This window comes from Eubalaena glacialis, chromosome 2, assembly GCF_028564815.1.
Source record: "Eubalaena glacialis isolate mEubGla1 chromosome 2, mEubGla1.1.hap2.+ XY, whole genome shotgun sequence".
Taxonomy (NCBI): domain Eukaryota; kingdom Metazoa; phylum Chordata; class Mammalia; order Artiodactyla; family Balaenidae; genus Eubalaena; species Eubalaena glacialis.
Window position 1 is genome coordinate 76,960,566 of NC_083717.1, and position 21,189 is coordinate 76,981,754.

At 36.2% G+C, this 21,189-nt stretch overlaps 1 protein-coding gene across 1 annotated transcript in view; it reads left to right on the forward strand.

Annotated features, from left to right (window-relative positions):
- ADAM10 (ADAM metallopeptidase domain 10) overlaps window positions 1-21,189 on the forward strand; it is a 107,935-nt gene that overhangs the window by 53,411 nt on the left and 33,335 nt on the right. Inside the window, exons 6-8 of the mRNA XM_061182073.1 lie at window positions 6,235-6,384; window positions 10,616-10,708; window positions 13,869-14,052. Coding sequence (XP_061038056.1) covers window positions 6,235-6,384; window positions 10,616-10,708; window positions 13,869-14,052 — 427 coding nt within the window. The remainder of the gene's footprint in view (window positions 1-6,234; window positions 6,385-10,615; window positions 10,709-13,868; window positions 14,053-21,189) is intronic.

Here is a 21,189-nt window from a genome sequence, read left to right on the forward strand (position 1 = left end):
TGTTTTATCATAAAATTAAAAAATATCCAGTCTGAACATGTATTTTGTATAAATGTGTTTGTATTAATATGAAAATTAGAGTGACCAACTTCCCCTGGTTTGCCTGAGACTTCTCCAGTTTAACGTTGAAAATCATGTGTCTCTAAGCAAACCAAGATGGTTAGTTACCCTAATAAAAATCATAGTACTTTTGATATTTTAAGTTTTTCTGCCATTGACTGTTGACGTTTTATTCTTTTTTTGACCTCCTTTATTTCATTCATAGGTGATAGTTTTATGGTTATTTAAAACACAAGTTTAAAATTTAAAAAAAATTATTTTTATAATAAAACATCATATATTTTGAACATCCTTTCTAAAAGTAGTAGCATCGATTAACATTTCTTGAGTCACAAATGCAGATTTGTATGTTTCTTGATCTGCAAAATGGCATAAATAATACCATTTCAAATGGGTCTTTTAAGTCTAAGTGAGATTTTATTCTTGTCTTCATTGAACAATTTTGTATTGATCTCCCATATGTCAGAAGATCTGTGATAGGTTCTGGGAATATGTGGAAATTAAGATGAAGGCTTGTCCTCACAAAGTTTATAGTTTAATTGGAGACACAGAAAAATTGAAGATAGTAGGAAATGGAAGAAGATTAAGCAAAGGGTGATATTCTACACACAAGAAGACTAGTTAACCTAGCCTTGCAAGTGTTTGAGGACAATAATCAGAAACTAAAAGAAAAAGCAGAAGTTAGGTTGACCATGAAGAGATGGAAAGAGGAGGAACAGTATATACAAGGCCAGAGAGATAGCAAGACCAGTAAAGAATTCTTAACTTCAGAGTGAGGTGCAAAACTAGAGACAAGGAGACTAATTCGGAGTTGTTGCAGTTATTCAGTTGAGAAGTGATAGTGGCTTGTACTAAGGTATCGGCAATGTGGATAGAGAGGCTGAGAGTATAGATTGCTAGATATAATACCGTTTAACAGTGGCTAGACATAACATTTAATATACAAATGTAGGTTGTATTTTTTTATATCAGCAGCAGACCACCAGAAATGTCATGTAAGAGAGGATACCATTAAAAATAATATCAAGAATATTATGTATCAAAGAATAAACGTAACAAAGAATTATAAGACCTGTATAAGGAAAATTACAAAATTTTATAAGAAATGTTACAGATGATTGATTTTATTATGGAGAGGTATACTATATAAATTGGAACATAATACCTAATATAAAAACATTAATTTTCACCATATTGATTTGTAGATTCAGTGCAATTCCATACAAATTACAACATGATTTTTCACAACACTTGATGGGTCTAAAATGTTACAAGGAAAAGTGAAGGCTAAGAAGAAATGAGGCCCATCTGAAGGTGATGAACAGGAAAGAGAGATTTACCCTGGAAGATATTAAGACTGACTCTAGTAATTGAGAGTGTACTTTCAGCATAGGGATGTACAAATTGACCAGAGGAATAAAATTGAGTGCTCAGGAACAGATCCATATGTATATGAAACTTTGTTATGTGGTAGAGGTGAAATCTCAAATCAGGGAGGAAAGTAGAGACTATTGAATAAATGGAGCCAGAGAAAATGTTTATCCATTTGGAAAAAATGAAGTTGGATCTTCATCTCACATCATATTTAAAACAAAACAAAACTCTGTAAAGTACTAAAATGAAAACTTTGAAACTCTTAGAACAAGTAAGTGGAGATTTCCCTTTCCAGCCGTGATAGAGTAACTGGTATCCAACTAGCCATCCTGCAAAAAACAACTGGAAAACAAAACAACAACAACAACAACAAAAAGAAACAATTGTTTTCAAATATTGGCCAACAGGCAGTACAGGATTGAGATACCTGAGAGAGGAGAAATAAATATCTGTGCTTTCCCTGACTTTTTGACTGGAGGCAAAATTTTAGGAATGGCACAATGAAGGGCATTTCAAGAAGAGTAAGAAGTGCACAGCGCTGTTGCACAATTGAAGAGATACGTTCAGGTTCTGGAAGGCTGAGGTATCTGGATTTATGGACATAGTACCTGAGAGGAGAGAGCTATGCTGAGAAAAAGCTATAGATATCTGCACAGGGGTCGCCTTGAATCTTAGCTGGATTCTAAGCTTTGCATGCACAGGGTGAGATTCTATGAGAAAACTACCTGAGAAAGAAAAACTACTGAGGAATCTATGAACTGAACAACTATCAGAAATTGTACTTGGTAGAGATCCCAAGCCATGCTTGGAGTAGGCTAATCTCACCCTAGACTAAAGGCTACTCCAGACCTGTCCTAACTAAGCTGAAAAACCAAACTTCAGGAAGATCAAGGTGATTTTCAAGTAAATTAGTTGCCTGTCAGAACAAAGCTCAATAATACTTGTTAAAGAAGGACACTGAATGCAGATACTCAACGATGTAGCATTCAGAATGTCAGATGTTCAGAAAACATTGCTAGATGACAAGAAGCTCAAGAAGTTGGAAAATGTGATCCATAATCAGAACAAAAAACCACCCAGATAGAAACAGACTAGAAATTACAGGCATTAGCACATGAGGGCTTTGAAACACCTCATATTAATGTGTTCAAAAAACTACAAAAAACTATGAAAACAAAGAGAAGAGAATAGTAATTATAATAAAAGAACCAAATATAATCACCCAGTGGGGATTTATCTAGTAATTGACAAACAGATTTTCAAAGTTATATGGAAATGTAAAGGACCTAGAATAGCCAAAACAATTTTCAAAAAAGAACAAAAGCTAGAGGACTTATACTACCTGATTTTGAGATTTACTGTAAAGCTACAGTAATCAAGATGGTGTCATCTTGACCTCAGGATAGACTTACAGGTCATGGAGCAGAATAGAGAGTCCATATCCATTTGGCCAGTTGATTTTCACAAAAGTCCTAAGGTAATTTAAAGGACAAAAGAGCAGTCTGACAGATAGTACTGGAACAATTGAATATCCATAAAAAAAAAGAACCTCAACTTATACCATTACACCTTATACAAAAATAAACTCAAAATGGATAATAAATCTGCATGCTTAAAGCTAAAACGTAAACTTCTAGATAAAAACATAGAGGAAATTTTTGTGACTTTGGAATAGACGACAATTTCTTAGGACACAAAAATACCCTGCTGGAAAAAATTAAGAACTCGACTTTGTCAAAATTAAAAACTTCTCAAAAGATACAGTTAAGAAAATGTAAAAAGAAGCCACAGACTGTGAGAAAAATGTCAGCAGTACATATATCTGACAGAAGCCTTCTCCGGAATATAACAAGAACTCTTATAGCTCAGTTTTTAAAAAATAGTCAAACCTCAATTAAAAAATGGGCAAAAGCATTTGAAAAGACACTTGACAAAAGAAGATATTAAAAAATATTTTGTATTTTGAAATAGAGAAACACTTTGAATAAGGCATGGAATCTTTGACTATTAAAGAATTGATGTATTTCACTCCATGAAAATTAAGAGTGAAGGACACCTTAAAGTGAAGACAGTTATAAACTTTGAGACAATATTCACAATTCATAACATTGACAAAGAATTGTTTTCAAGAAATAGAGAAGTAGTCCTTCTCCTGTTTAGAACAACTAATAGAGACCAACCTGACCTCAAAATATGAATATTTAAAAAAATACATGTTTATGTTTATATTTGTGTCTGCATGTGTGTGTATTTGTTAGAAGGCGTTGGAGAGATAACAAAGCTGTGAAGAAGTGTGGGACCAGATCTTAGGGAAAAAAGAGGGCACTTAGGAAGGTGAGCCTGACGTTCGGGGCTACCTTTTCTCTAGCTTTATCTTCCAGTTCCTGAGGAGGTAGCTAAGAGACTGAAAAGCTGAATAGAACCCTCCAGATTCTTGAGGCTAAAGATAAAAATACTATTTCGGGACTTCAGGTTGGGATCTTGAATGAAGGGCTGCTCCCTAGAAGTAAGGGTGTATCAGAAAGTGTTCTGCCTCCCCTCCCAGGGGTTAAAGTTTCACACCACATCTTCTTAATCTCTGATTGGATTAAGGTAATCGAGGATTACTAGTGCACCAAGGCTCATTGCCTGCCAGAAGTGAAAACAGATTTTCTCTTGAGAGAGATATCATTACTTGTTGCCTCAGATTATATCTATGGTTTTCCATGTACATCATCTGGCACTCGGTTCAAAATAATCAGCACATTAGCAAATGAGACAACATGATGGAAGAGTGAGAGGGAAAAAATTATTTATCAAACATTAGCCATTCAAGAATAAATGACAGGTATACACCCTCAGAGAGCTTAACAGTATAGCTGGGGTGTCAGACATGTAAACAACCTAAAGGTATGTGAATAATGAAATGATCAGACACAGATACAGACTTTATAATATGTTCAAGTACATAAAGAGGAAATTAAAAATTTCAGCAGAAAATTGAAAATGAACAAAAGAACCTGATGGAAATTCTAGAATTAAAAAATATAACAACAGAAACGAAGGATTTGACGGGCTTAGATCTGAATAGTACGTCATAAAAAAATAGGGTAAACCACTTAGAAACAAAAGTGTAGAAAATACAGAAAAGAGCTTAAGAGACATAGGTGATACATTAAAAAGGTCTAAAGTATGCGTAATTGATATCTCAGAAGGAGAAAAAATGAGAGTGAAATAGGGACAGATGGTGGCTGAGAATTCCACATATGACAGAGAATATCAAACAACAAATTTAGTAAACCCTGTAATTAGCGCAGGAAAAGTCTTTCACAAAGAAAATAACACTAGTACAATATTAGAAAAGTCTAAAAACCAAAGAATATACTCAAAGCAACCAATAAAAAAAGTCTAGTCACCTTCAGAGAAGCAACAGTAAAAATGACAGCTCATTTCTCATTGGAAACAGTTGAAACCAGAAGACAATGGAATGTGCTGAAACAGTAACTGCCATCCTAGAATGATGTACTGAGCGAACATAGATAAAAGTACAATGAAGACAGTAACTAAGAGAACAGTCAAACATGGAGTTGTCAAGGGAGAAGGAAATTATAAAATGTGAGTGTAAATTTGGAATTGTGGCTTAAAATTTAATTAATTTAAGTTGAATTCTCTGTTACTCTGTCATCAAAATTCACTTAACATGGTGCTTTTAGATGTCAACAAATGTTTAAGTGCTTGGATTCAATAGCAGTGTTAATTCTTTGAACAAATACTTATTGAGTGTCTACTGTTTGCCTGCGAAGTGTGTGTTAGCTGATAGCAGTATAGTGAGACGCAAACACCGAGATAATTCCTTCTTTCCAGAACTCTCATTCTAGTGGTTGAAGTAATAATGGTGGTGGGCTGGGGACAGAAAATAAACAAATAACCACATGATAAACTGTAAAGGACATGGGTACATTGTTCTGTGAGGTGGTATAATGGGTGAATTGATCTTTGCTAAGTCTGAAGAAAAGAAGTTAACTAGATCAGGAGAGACAGCATCACCGTGTGCAAAAGACTGTGACAGGATGCAGACCGTGTGTTGGAGGATTGGAAAGAAGGCCTATGTAGCTGTAGCAGAGAGCTATTGTTGGGTAATGTAGTAGGGTCTCTCTGTGAAGTAATATGGAATGGGACGAAACTGGGCAGGTAAGTAGAGTCTGCAGTGCTGACTGGGTGGTGCATATAAAGGGTTTACGACTTTATCCTTAGAGCCATGGGAAATCATTGAAATACAAATGCAGGTGGGTAATATTTTCAAAATTGTGTTTTGAAAGGATTGCAGTATGAAGATTAGATTGAAGGCCACAAGTGGATAGAGGTAGATTCCCATCGCTCAGATTGCAATACTCTAGGTAATAAGTGATGGTGGCTTGGGCTAATGTGATGGAGCTAGAGGTAATGGACAGATGCCCTAAGTATTTAGAAGCTAAATCTGACAGGGCTGGGTGATAGATTGGGTATTAGAGGTGAGGTAGAGGAAGGTATCAAAGTATTGTAAACTACTGTAAGACTTGCTTTGTATTTACATATTAAATGGTATGTTTTGAAAATGTTTCAAAGTTAAAGAATTGCTTGAATAAATAAGTCATCTATATAGTAGAATGTTATGAGACTGAAAGTGGTGTTTATGAAGAATTTTTAACAGTGCAAGGAAATACCTATGGTTTTACATAATAAAGTAGAAAGTGAAATTGTTTATAATGTGTATTCTTAACTATATAAAATTATAATAGTGAAGGATACTGCTGATTAGAAATGACTCTTTTTGACATATAGACACATCAAGAAGAACGTGCTATTAACGGTCCAGAACTCCTGAGGAAAAAACGTACAACTTCAGCTGAAAAAAATACTTGTCAGCTTTATATTCAGACTGATCATCTGTTTTTTAAATATTATGGAACACGAGAGGCTGTGATTGCCCAGGTATTTATAATTTTGCTACTATTTTAGTTTTCATATTCTCATATTGTTTCATTATACCTGTATATTCCTCTAAAAATTAAAGTTAGTGCATATCTCATTTTGGAAAAATAAAGAGTATGTATTTTCAATTGTGATATGAGAAAATATGTACGATAAGAACACAAATAACTGAAAGACCAGTTAGGATATTTTAGTGTCATTCTAAAGAGAGATGTAAGAAAATGATTTCATGAAGGAGATGATGACACTGGGAGCTGAGCTTGGAAAAGAGGGTCAAATTGTCATTTGTGGTCTTAAAGGAGGGAAAGGTAGAGGAGTCTTTCCAATAAGAATAATTAATTTCTATTCTGTATTCACCTTGTACTTAACACTTTCTAAGTTACACTACTATCTGCATTTGTGTCTTATTGAAGTATAAATTTTTTGGAGACACTCTTCAAAATATCCTTCATTTTGAAGGTATCCAGTGAGAGTTTGATGAATGCATTTTGAGTCCAAGGATTTGAGACTGAGAGGGTGGAGGTGTCATTAGTATAAATGGTAAACTCATTTTGTTGGTGGTGATGAACTTACTTTTAGACACGTTTAAAAGCCCATGTACATGGTGATTATAGAGTATTGAAAATGTAGAACTGGAGCTTGGGAGAGGTTAGCCTTGAGCTTTCTGCATGGAATTTAAGGGTGCAAAAGAGATAGTTAAAATAAGGAGAGAGAATGAAATCAAAAGGGAAGGAACTGGGAGATAAAATCTCTTTATAGTGAATAGGATGACAAGGAGAAGCTATGGGCTAAAATATAATAGTTAAAGAGGTAGGAGATAAAATAGGATTAGCCAAGGAATAAGCAAAGTTTCACAACAAAATGCATAACCAATAGTGTCATATGTGGAGATAGCAAAGAGAATGACTACAAAGTAATTAACTCAATGTATATGTATGTCAAATATACAATGTATATTTGTATATGTATGTCAAATCATGATGTACACTTTAAATATCTTACATTTTATTTGTCAATTATACCTCAGTAATGCTGAAAAAAAGAGAGAATGATTATAAAGGTTAGCTGATTTTTAGTTATTAGAATGTTATTGATGGACTTTAAGCAAGCTCTCAATAAAGTTGTGAGGGTGAAAACATTGTGAACAATAAGGAATGGGTTGGCAGGAGCAGTTAGGGTTTCAAGAGATGTGAAAAACAGAAAAAAAATGGTGGCCTAGGAATAATATGGAATATTTGAGTGAAAGGGGGATACATGAGAAGTTGGTCAGAAGAGGAAAATGATCCAGTAGAGAAGCAGTGTAAGATATGAGAAAGAAAAACTGATGTGAAACAATGTCCTTGAAGATCCAGTAAAGATTGGGGTTAAGAATATAGAAAAGTTACTCTTTAAGGAAGAGTTACCATTTGAGGGAGATAGAAATGGATAAAGATAGAAAAGTTTGGGGACTTCCCTGGTGGCGCAGTGGATAAGACTCCGTGCTCCCAATGCAGGGGACCCTGGTTTGATCCCTGGTCAGGGAACTAGATCCCACTTGCATGCCGCAGCTAAGGAGCCTGCCTGCCGCAAGTAAGACCCGGCGCAACCAAATAAATAAATAAATATTAAAAAAGAAAGAAAGAAAGACAAGTTTGAAGGTTAAAAGAGCAGGAGCTCAAGATGAACTCTCAGTAAAGTAAGATGTCTGATCAGTCATCTGTGGAAAAATGTTTGAACTACCACTGTTGGGGGTGGACAAGGAACAGTGAGAATTGGATAAGGGATTGCTAGGCCAAGCTGAGGGTAGATAGCACAGATTTTATAATGGACTTTATCAGCAGTGTTATGATATTCTTTATCATTGTTTGGCAACCTGGGCTACTTTTTTTTTTTTTTTTTTGGGCTACTTTTAAAATTATTATTTTTAATGCTTTTACTTGACTATTTATGTTTATATAATTTCTTTGAAAATAGTTTTGAACCTATATATATATGCATGTTTTCACATAAGTGGTAGCAAGAGTGCTTTTTGTAAATGAAGATGGGAAGGTTGTATATAGAGTGGTTTAGAAGCCAGAGGGTTAAGTTGGGAGTCAGCTAGGAAAAAGAGGATCTTTTTGTGTTCTATCACCCTGTTTATCTCTTCTTAGAATTTAGCAAAATCTGAATGTATGTTATTTATATTTGTATTACTTCCTTCCCTTCCTCCCCCTCTAGAATAAATCTGTAAATTTATAGGGACCTTCTCAATTTTGTTCACCCCTATACCTCCAGCACCTAAAACAGCGCCTACCATATAGTAAATGGTGGACAAAACTTACAGAATATGTACTAGTGCATCAATGGAAAGACTGAAGTCAGAGAATGACTGAGTGTCCTGATATTATCAGGGAGGTATTCACAGAAGATGTTTGAGCTGAGTCTAAGGGGTAGATACCCTAGGCATAAGGAAGCAGCATGCGAAAAGGCATGGAGGTATGACATTGCAGGATGGATTGAGGAAACCAAGTTTTATTGGGTTGGCCAAAAAGTTCGTTCAGTTTTTTCCATAAGATGTCACTAATAGTGCTTAATTGTCTTTAATTTCATTTGAAACAATTTTGTTAGATTGTATTGTGACAGCTGTCAGATCAGCATGCATTAAAAAAAAAACTTATAAAAATAGGTGAATTTTTGTGTAGCCATTTTAATATTGAAGATGGAAGAAAAACATTTGGCGTATTATGTTTTATTATTTCAAGAAAGGTAAAAACACAACTGAAACGCAAAAAAAGATTTGTGTAGTGTATGGAGAAGGTGCTGTGACTGATCAAACGTGTCAAAAGTGGTTTGTGAAGTTTCGTGCTGGAGATTTCTCACTGGACGATGCTCCACGGTTAGGTAGACCAGTTGAAGTTGATAGCAATCAAATCAAGACATTAACTGAGAACAATCAACGTTATACCACGTGGGAGATAGCCGACATATTCAAAATATCCAAATCAAGCACTGAAAAGCATTTGCACCAGCTCGGTTATGTTACTCGCTTTCATGTTTGGGTTCCACGTAAGTTGAGTGGAAAAAACCTTGCCCGTATTTCCGCATGTGATTCTCTACTTAAACGTAACGAAAACGTTCTGTTTTTTAAAACAAATTGTGATGGGCAATGAAAAGTGAATACTGTTCAACAGCGGTCCCCAACCTTTTTGGCACCAGGGACTGGTTTTGTGGAAGACAGTTTTTCCACGGATGGGGGTGGGGGGATGGGTCAGGCAGTAATGCGAGCGATGGGGAGCCACAGATGAAGCTTCGTTTGCTTGTCCACTGCTTACCTCCTGCTGTGCAGCCCAGTTCCTAACAGGCTGAGGACCACTACTGGTCCGCGGCCCAGGGGTTGGGGACCCTTGCTGTACGATAATGTGGAACGGAAGAGATCGTGGGGCAAGCGAAATGAACCACCACCAACCATACCAAAGGCCGGTCTTCGTCCAGAGAAGGTGATGTTGTGTAGATGGTGGGATTGGAAGGGAGTCCTCCATTATGAGCTCCTTCCGGAAAACGAAACGAGTAATTCCAGCTAGTACTGCTCCCAGCTAGACCAACTGAAAGTGGCACTCGACGAAAAGCGTCCGGAATTAGTCAACAGAAAACACAGAATCTTCCATCAGGATAACACAAGACCGCATGTTTTTTTGATGACCAGGCAAAAACTGTTACAGCTTGGCTGGGAAGTTCTGATTCATCCCCTGTATTCACCAGACAGTGCACCTTCGGATTTCCATTTATTTCGGTCTTTACAAAATTCTCTTAATGGAAGAAATTTCAATTCCCTGGAAGATTGTAAAAGGTACCTGGAACAGTTCTTTGCTTGAAAAGATAAAAAGTTTTGGGAATGGAATTATGAAGTTGCCTGAAAAATGGCAGAAGGTAGTGGAACAAAATGGTGAATACCAATAAAGTTCTTGGTGAAAATGAAAAATCTCTTTTATTTTTACTTAAAAACCAAAGGGACTTTTTGGCCAACCCAATATATGACTGAGGCAAGAGTGCATGTTTGGTTTTGGCCAGAGAAAAATATGGAAAAGTCACTGAATTTCCCTTCTCTGTTCCAGCTCACTAATCTTTTTCATCCTTTCATCTAGTATATGACATTGACATTTTAAAATTTGAATGTGGTGGAATATGAATAATTCTTGATTTGGGAAATGGAAATTCACAGTCTTTTTCACATTTCGACATTGCCTCTAAAATGTCTTTTTTTTTAAATCAATAGATATCCAGTCATGTTAAAGCGATTGATACAATTTACCAGACCACAGACTTCTCTGGAATCCGTAATATCAGTTTCATGGTGAAACGCATAAGAGTAAGTAAGGAATTTCAATAGTTAAGAACATTAAGAAAGAGAAACAATAAGGATCATGTTTACAAAAAGAAAAATGCTTGCCTTTTACTTCATCTTCATGCATTAAATAGTTAAATTGTGTTTGCTGATGCAGGTTATCTTTACTCTTGGGTTTTACACACACACAGAGGGGATACTTGGGTTTATGACTTAATGAAATCTATAGGACTTTAATCTGGACTGCAGAAGAGGTATGGTAGAAAGTACTGTTTTCTATTTATCTGATTAACATACCAGTTAGAAAGCACTCTAAGTAACTGCAGATACCATACTTGACATTTTTCTCCCTGATATTATTCCCCAGTTTCTTCAGATTTGCCTTACACAGTATATTACAGAGTGTGTCCCATTTGATGCTGCAGCGGAGGGAAGGATAGGTACAGTGGTTAAATACAATTGGAAGTTGGAAAAACACTTAATACTGTTTCCTCTTGAAATTTAACAGTGCACACTAATGTATTTCAAGTTTTGAGAAATCCTTTGGGAAAGAAATCCATATTTTTCTAAGCTAATTTAACCTTTTTGTATTAACATCAGCTGAAACTCCAAAGACCTGCAGTGCACATTTTGAGAAATGCTGATCCAGAACTACTGATTCTTAGTTTTAATGTTATAAATTGTTAATAAGTAAATATTGTTATTAACAAATTGGACTGTTTCAAAAATTTTCTAAATATGAATTCTTTCAAAGTATATAGCTTTTAAGAATCTGAGTTTATAAGCTAGATAACCTGGGTTTTAAAAATCATCATTTTACAGAAGTACTTGCCGCAGGGTTTCTTCTTTATTTAAAACAAATTTTTTTAATGGCTTTTATTTTTTTAAATGTTATTTATTTATTTATTTTTTGCTGTGCCACATGGCTGCGCAGCGTGTTTTTGGCTGCGCCGGTAGCTTGCGGCATCTTAGTTCCCCGACCAGGGATCGAACCCAGGCCCTTGGCAGTGAAAGCGCCGAGTCCTAACCACCAGACCGCCAGGGAATACCCCACAGGGTTTCTTTATATTTTGTGCTTTTATTCTTCTTAAAATATGGTTGACTAGATTATAGTTTTAGTACATACGTGTAATATATTTTAAAAAATAGCTGAAAGTGGTCCTTACTTTTAGAAGTGACATGATTAAATATTACATTGGATTGTCTTAAGGTGAAATATGGTTCGATATACTGTATAAGAACTGTTTGTAATCAATTGCTTTCATGTATTTTGAGAGCAATATAAACCTTTAAATGAGCAAGTAAAAGTGATAAGTGGTATAAGTATTGCTATTTAGTAGACAGAGCAATGAAATGCAAAGTAGTGAAAAGTAGAGAATACCTGAACAAATTTTAGTGCAACACATTTGTTTGAGTAAAGTAATTTGCATTATGAAGAGATGCATGTATATAAAAGAGTTATGTGGCGATTAGTTGTTTTTCAGGCCTTTAACTGAGATTAAAACTTTAGTTTAAATGTCATCAGTTGAAGTTTGTTTGTGACCCATTAAATAATTTGAAATTTATATTTTATAAGCAAATATTTAAATATCAATCATCCTGGGCTTCCCTGGTGGCACAGTGGTTAAGAATCTGCCTGCCAATGCAGGGGACACGGGTTCGAGCCCTGGTCTGGGAAGATCCCACATTCCGCTGAGCAACTAAACCCGTGCGCCTGCGCTCCACAACTACTAAAGCCCGCGAGCCTAGAGCCCGTGCTCTGCAACAAGAGAAGCCACCACAACGAAGAGTAGCCCCTGCTCGCTGCAACTAGAGAAAGCCCGTGTGCAGCAATGAAGACCCAACGCAGCCAAAAATAAATAAATAAATTTGTTAAAAAAAATTAATCATCCCATTTTTAATATAGGTAACTAAAATTTAGATACAGTTTTTATTTGTAGCCAATATTACAGAAGTATCAGAGAATTTCATTTCTATGTTTAGTGGGAAAAAGCGATATGCAGCATGTCTCTAAGCATGGGCTACCTTTAATATATAGTGTTCTTGTTTTTGGATTTGTGTGTGTGTGTGTGTGTGTGTTAGATGACCATAACTGATTGTTTCTGGTTAATTGTTAATGGATGAACCAGATGGTCTCATATCTGTCTTTAGGCAATTGCCTTCAGTGGTGTTTCTACCATCCTGTTTGTAAGCTCCTTGGTTTTTACTGAAGGATGTGGATACTAAAAAGATCTATAGTTTTCGTTTTATTAACTGTAATAGCCTTATCACTGATATTTTCAATAGACTGAGATTTCCCTTCTAAGCAATGTTTACTCTCATACATATTCCTTTTTATTCTCTACCAACAGTCTTGTATGTAATTCTCTGACTTACTTGGGGAAAACCAAATTGTTCTAGGACTTCAAAGGTTAGGCAGAGGTCTCTGAAAGGAAGCAATGAGTAGTAAATGAAAGCTTTTGTTTTAGTTGAAGTTTGGTATCAGAACTGATTATTCTTCACATTGTGAAGGAGGAACCTGCACCCAGGAGTATAGTAGCTAAGTGTCGAAGGAAACATTCTGGAGGAACTCAGCTTGAAATAGTAAGAGAAATGAATTGGCAAAGGAAAAAAAAATTCTTGCTCACATTCAGGGGAAAAAAATTGAACTTGAAGTTAGTTGTGCTTGACTCATGACTCTAGGCAAGGAGAACCAAGAATATGATTTGTCTGCTTAATTGACAGTTTTGGGTTCAATATCTCTTTTATGTTGTACTAATTAGCTGAAATATAGGGTTTTATGTCATACTTGTCATCATATGTAGGAGATTAGCACTAAAGGAGACTCATCAAATGATTAAATTGAGAAACTGTACTTCCTTATTGGAAATTTTGAAAGCAGAACTTGTTTTCCCATCCCAAGTGTTCAGTGTTCAGGAATCTGTGAACACTTGCTCAGAAATGTAATATACTCAGTTTTAATTCCCCTACCCATCCATCCTTCCGTCCCTCCTCCCTCCTCCCTCCCTCCTCCCTTTTTGGCTTCTATGATTAGCTCAGGTATGGAGGTAGTGGGAATAACTGTAAAAGCTTTAATTTAGGCCTGACTTCCTTGGGCCCCAAGCATATTGTCCAGGTAGATACTACTTACACTAAGGCTCTGCTAACGTTGGTTGCTTGTTAAAGTCATTGTTTTGGATTTTAGATCAACACAACTGCTGATGAGAAGGATCCTACAAATCCCTTCCGTTTTCCAAATATTGGTGTGGAGAAGTTTCTGGAATTAAATTCTGAGCAGAATCATGATGACTACTGTTTGGCCTATGTCTTCACAGACCGAGATTTTGATGATGGTGTCCTTGGTCTGGCTTGGGTTGGAGCACCTTCAGGTAGTTTATCTAAATATGTCTTGACTTACTACTTGAAATGAAAAGCAGTTTTCATGATGGATTGAATTTTACAAAGTATAGGAGAAAGTGATGCCTGTACAGTATCTAAATTTACACATCTTGAGTTAGGCAGAATTCATAAGCATAATGTAAATGGAAAAATAGTTGAAGCAGCTTTTTATTTTGAAATGAGTAAATGAGTACTAACAGGGAGATATCCTGACATTTGGTACATTCAGTAGCTGAAATAATTTTATGGGAAAAAGTGGTACTTAGTTCTGAAACTGAAAAGCAAAATATTAATTTTTTCACAAAAGTTAATGTAATCAATTAATTATTTTGGGAGGTAGGGGGATGGGGAGAGGTTCTTAGAGTCAAAAGGGGAAAACTGTGTTCTTGCTTCTTCTGCGGTGAGATAAAGAGCCGAGAAATCCTACTCAGGAATAGCAGGTAGAAAGAAAAGAAAGGCTGCCTTTATTATTGTTATTTCTCACCTTTATTTTAGCAAAAGGGAAGTGTTGCCTGAAAAGAGATGTGGGCAGGAGGCCCAGTACCCATAGCTCCACTGGCTTGACTGCATGGCCCCACGTTCCGCTGGGGTCTCTGCCTTAGCCATGAAAGCTACTGTCACTGAGAAAGCCGGGATGGGATAATCCCCTTGCCATTGCAGTCGGGGTGGGGGTCTGTGATTCACAGTGTAATAAGTTCAGTAGCCTACTTTAGAGAAATACAAATTGATGAATTGAAAGATGAGTAGAAAGAATCCCGGACTCTTTGAATATAAATTTTGCCATATAGAATTTGATCAGTAGTCTATCGTCTTCTGAGCTATACACAGCAGTTTCTCCTTCTGATACATAATTTCTGTCTTTTTCAAAGAATCAACTTCTGCTTTATCCGGGGGAAGTCAGGCTTTTGTATTCTTAGTTTATTCTTTGGTTTGTTATGCATATTTTAACATCTTTAGTACTGTATTTTTGCTTTTATACTTCTTGCTCTTTTTTTTAAAGCCAGCAATGAATATCCTTTTTAGTTTCCAAAGCTTTTGTTTTTCTTCCACATTTTAAAGTGTACTCAATTTCATGATGTCATTAAAGTACAAGTTTATGTCATAGGCTGCATATATCATAGTGCAGTATTTTTGGATATTTGTCCTTTACAATGATCTGTGCTGGTTTTGTGTTACGTGCATTGTCAGCAGATTGAACAACTCACTCTTTCCTTTGATAATTCACATGTTTTATAACTTTTATATTCTGAAATTTCTTTTCCCCTCCTTGGTTAGTTGGATAATTTTATCACAAAGTTTATAGTCCCTTCTCCCTAATCATCAGTAAGTACTGTAGGAACTCAGGGATTCAGTTTTCTTTATATATTACCATTAATATAGTGGCTGTTCAGGTGTGCTCCATGGAGTAGCAGCATCTGTATTACCTGGGAACTGGTTAGAAATGTCAATCCATGGGCCTCACTCAGGTCTACTAAATCAGAAACTCCAGGTGTGGAGCCCATCAGTCTTTGTTTGAAGAGGCCCTCCGGGTGTTTCTGATGCATACTAAAGTTTGAAAACCACCATCTTAATATTTTTGCTCACAAAATGTCTCCTGGGCAAATGATTGGATGATCTCAGACTAAAAACTTTCTGCCATTTTGCATTTTCAACTCCAGACTGTTGTTCATTAAGAATGTAATGGTCCTGAGAGAGCTTGGTCAAATTTTCCTGAAACTTCAGATATCCTCATGTCTACTTTTAAAAAAAAATAAGTCTATTTTTTTTATTTAGAACAGTTTTAGATTTATAGAAAAAATTGAGCAGATAGAGTCGTCTCCACTACCTTCCTGTATTATTAACAACTTACATTAGTATGGTACATTTGTTACAATTAATGAACCAATATTGGTACATTATTGTTAACTAAAGTCAGCCCATAGTTTTTTCAGATTTCTTTAGTTTTTACTACGGTCCTTCTTCTGTTCCAAGATCTTGTCCAGGATACCACAGTACGTTTAATTGTCATGCCTCTTTAGTCTTCTTGGCTGTGATGGTTTCTCAGACTTTTCTTGTTTTTTTATAACCTTGACAATTTTGAGGAGTATTGGTCAGGGATATTGTAGGATAACCCTCTGTTGCAGTCTTTTTGATGTTTTTCTCATGATTGGACTGGGGTTATGGGTTTGGGGGAGAGTTTTTCTTTCTAGTTGTTTATGATATCTGGACCACTTATTTTATGAAATGCTGCTTATTTTATTGAAGCAGCAGTTCTGGATTGAAAATGATGGGCCACATTACTTGTATTTTTGTCATTGCGTTCTTCATCTGATGCCCTCTTTCTTTACTCTGTGTTAAACCCCTAACTCCAGCTCTCAGAAGCCTTTTTCTAAGAGCTTCTGGGGAGGGGCTCGGCAGGAAGAATGGGGCCAGAGTGGCAAAGAGAAGGGATCTTTGTCCCTTTAACACAACTTTTTCTGGAATAAGCCTTGACAGCTTTCTTCTTCACTTCCCTTTGCCCTTAGACTACCTGAACTGAGTTTATTTGACCTACATTTTATTTTTTTATAAGGAACTTTATGTATTTGCTCTTACTGATTAATTCAGTTCCGTTATGAGGTGTAGGTAGTATTTCCTCCATTATACAGGTGGATTGGATTCAGAGACTTTGTCAACAACCCAGTATCTCACAGAACCTAGAATCTGGACCTTTTGACTCCAGGTTTTGTGCATTTGGTAGTTATTTTACTAGGTATTATTATAATGTAACATCCTACTTTTATCTTTCTAAGACATTTTCAAGAAGAAGTTGAAATGTTTCCTGCATCTAAGCAGAGATGGAATCTATTTCCTTCTTTCTTAAGAGAGATGAGTTATAAAATATTACTACTCTATATTATTTAGGCATCATTTTGGGTAATTGTCAAGGCATAATTAGAAGAGCACTGGTTTGGGAACTAGGAGACGGGGTCCTTGTCTGTTCTGTCTCTATAAATTCAGGTAAATCATTTTGCTTCAGCTTGTTTATTTTTCATGGTAATTTCTTCTGTCTTTGCCCTTCCTTTGATACTTCATGTTTCTGCATGTAGATGTTAGTAATGCTTGCTGTTACACTATTTTTTAAAATAGCATTTTATAGCTGATCTGTTCAGCTTGTGATGTGTTACTGTTTCTTAATCTTTTTCATTTTTATTTGGCCTAATTAATTTCTGTTGTATCATTTAACTCTGCAGCTGTTTTACTATTCAAATATATGGTAGTGGAAAGGATTTTGTTTTGATACTGTTGTGTTAATTTTCACAGAATAGTTACTGAAATTATTCGCTGTAGTCCGCTTCACTGACTCAGTTAAGCTGGGAAAAGCAATGAGGGTTAAAACATTTGAATAGTAGGTTTCTTGTCTTTAAGTCTTGTTTATGCTACTTTTTATTTGTTCTTTTAAAATTTCTTATTGTGGTTGGGTACTGCCTTCAGTTACCTTAATGAGAAAAACAGTACCTCCTGCCCCAACTCCATAATAAGTAGAAACAGCTTGTGAGTTGGGATGACTTGGAGGCTTTCATTTGAAATTATACAGGACCTAGAATGGAGCCCCAAAAAGGGAGGAGTCTGGTCTCCAAAACAAAGATAGTCTTGAATATGAATCTAGAAAGATTACTCTAAACTTCTCTTTATATAAACACAGTTCTGTGTTAAGCAGGTAGTAGCCTCTTATTTTAGAGACTGAAACATTGGTTCCTTAACAAAGTAGATTCTTTATATTAGATAATCCCTTTGTTCTACTTCATTTGCTACACGCTTCTAACCTGTCTTTTGAGGGGCCTTTATTTTTTGGTTTATTCAGGCACATTCTGCTCATCTATTATCCCTCTTAATGTTATCAGTTAACCCAATGAACATAGTCTCAGTTTGCCAGGTCACTGAAAAAGGCTAGCTCTGGAGTTCATCTCCAGAGCTAATCCTGAACCATTCAGTATTCCTCTGACCATTTGTAAAGAACATTTTTTGAGACATTTGATTTGGTAGAAATTGTCTCTTCTGTTTTTCTTAGTTTAGAAATTTTAGTTTGATTTTACGTATTAGAATTTGACCACGTGCAGAGCTCAACATGAGGTTCTCAAGATAACCCACAGCCTATCGAATTCCTTTTTTTAAAATCATTCCTTCTACTTTAATTAGTTGATATTCTTTTTTTTTTTTGAATTTTATTTTATTTATTTTTTTATAGGGCAGGTTATTATTAGTTATCTATTTTATACATATTAGTGTATACATGCCAATCCCAATCTCCCAATTTATCACACCACCACCCCCCCGCCACTTTCCCCCCTTGGTGTCTATACGTTTCTTCTCTACATCTGTGTCTCTATTTCTGCCCTGAAAACCGGTTCATCTGTACCATTTTTCTAGGTTCCACATATATGCGTTAATATATGATATTTGTTTTTCTCTTTCTGACTTACTTCACTCTGTATGACAGTCTCTAGATCCATCCACTTCTCTACAAATGACCCAATTTCGTTCCTTTTTATGGCTGAGTAATATTCCATTGTATATAGGTACCACATCTTCTTTATCCATTCGTCTGTTGATGGGCATTTAGGTTGCTTCCATGACGTGGCTATTGTAAATAGTGCTGCAGTGAGCATTGGGGTGCATGTTTCTTTTTGAATTATGGTTTTCTCAGGGTATATGCCCAGTAGTGGGATTGCTGGGTCATATGGTAATTCTGTTTTTAGTTTTTTAAGGAACCTCCATACTGTTCTCCATAGTGGCTGTATCAATTTACATTCCCACCAACAGTGCAAGAGGGTTCCCTTTTCTCCACACCCTCTCCAGCATTTGTTGTTTGTAGATTTTCTGATGATGCCCATTCTAACTGGTGTGAGGTGATACCTCATTGTAGTTTTGATTTGCATTTCTCTAATAATTAGTGATGTTGAGCAGCTTTTCATGTGCTTCTTGGCCATCTGTATGTCTTCTTTGGAGAAATGTCTATTTAGGTCTTCTGCCCATTTTTTGATTGGGTTGTTTGTTTTTTTTAATATTGAGCTGCATGAGCTGTTTATGTATTTTGGAGATTAATCCTTTGTCTGTTGATTCGTTTGCAAATATTTTCTCCCATTCTGAAGGTTGTCTTTTTGTCTTGTTTGTGGTTTCCTTTGCTTTGCAAAGCTCTTAAGTCTCATTAGGTCCCATTTGTTTATTTTTATTTCCATTACTCTAGGAGGTGGATCAGAAAAGATCTTGCTGTGATTTATGTCAAAGAGTGTTCTTCCTATGTTTTCCTCTAAGAGTTTTATAGTGTCTGGCCTTACATTTAGGTCTTTAATCCATTTTGAGTTTATTTTTGTGTATGGTGTTAGGGAGTGTTCTAATTTCATTCTTTTACATGTAGCTGTCCAGTTTTCCCAGCACCACTTATTGAAGAGGCTGTCTTTTCTGCATTGTATATCCTTGCCTCCTTTGTCATAGATTAGTTGACCATAGGTGCATGGGTTTATCTCTGGGCTTTCTATCCTGTTCCATTGATCTATATTTCTGTTTTTGTGCCAGTACCATAATGTCTTGATGACTGTAGCTTTGTAGTATAGTCTGAAGTCAGGGAGTCTGATTCCTCCAGTTCCACTTTTTCCCTCGAGACTGCTTTGGCTATTCGGGGTCTTTTGTGTCTCCATACAAATTTTAAGATATTTTATCCTAGTTCTGTAAAAAATGCCATTGGTATTTTTTTTTTGGAAATTTTTTTTTTTTTTTAATTTACTTATTTATTTATTTTTTATTTTTGGCTGTGTTGGGTCTTCGTTTCTGTGCGAGGGCTGTCTCTAGTTGTGGCAAGCGGGGGCCACTCTTCATCGCGGTGCACGGGCCTCTCACTATCGTGGCCTCTCTTGTTGCGGAGCACAGGCTCCAGACGCGCAGGCTCAGTAGTTGTGGCTCACGGGCCTAGTTGCTCCGCGGCATGTGGGATCCTCCCAGACCAGGGCTCGAACCCGTGTCCCCTGCATTAGCAGGCAGATTCTCAACCACTGTGCCACCAGGGAAGCCCGCCATTGGTATTTTGATAAGGATTGCATTGAATCTGTAGATTGCTTTGGGTAGTATAGTCATTTTTAGAATATTGATTCTTCCAATCCAAGAACATGGTATATCTCTCCATCTGTTTGTATCATCTTTAATTTCTTTCATCAGTGTCTTATAGTTTTCTGCATACAGGTCTTTCGTCTCCCTAGGTAGGTTTATTCCTAGGTATTTTATTCTTTTTGTTGCAATGGTAAATGGGAGTGTTTCCTTAATTTCTCTTTCAGATTTTTCATCATTTAGTGTATAGGAATGCAAGAGATTTCTGTGCATTAATTTTGTATCCTGCAACTTTACCAAATTCATTGATTAGCTCTAGTAGTTTTCTGGTGGCATCTTTAGGATTCTCTATGTACAGTATCATGTCATCTGCAAACAGTGACAGTTTCACTTCTTCTTTTCCAATTTGTATTCCTTTTATTTCTTTTTCTTCTCTGATTGCCGTGGCTAGGACTTCCAAAACTATGTTGAATAATAGTGGTGAGAGTGGACGTCCTTGTCTTGTTCCTGATCTTAGAGGAAATACTTTCAGTTTTTCACCATTGAGAATGATTTTTGCTGTGGGTTTGTCGAATATGGCCTTTATTATGTTGAGGTAGGTTCCCTCTTTGCCCACTTTCTGGAGAGTTTTTATCATAAATGGGTGTTGAATTTTGTCAAAAGCTTTTTCTGCATCTATTGAGATGATTATATGCTTTTTATTCTTCAGTTTGTTAATATGGTGTATCACATTCATTGATTTGCATATATTGAAGAATCCTTGCATTCCTGGGGTAAATCCCACTTGATAATGGTGTATGATCCTTTTAATGTGTTTTGGATTCTGTTTGCTAGTATTTTGTTGAGGATTTTTGCATCTATATTCCTCAGTGTTACTGGTTTGTAATTTTCTTTTTTTGTAGTATCTTTGTCTGGTTTTGGTATCAGGGTGATGGTGGCCTTATAGAATGAGTTTGGGAGTGTTCCTTCCTCTGGAAGTGATTGGAAGAGTTTGATAATGATGGGTGTTCGCTCTTCTCTAAACGTTTGATAGAACGCACCTGTGAAGCCATCTGCTCCTGGACTTT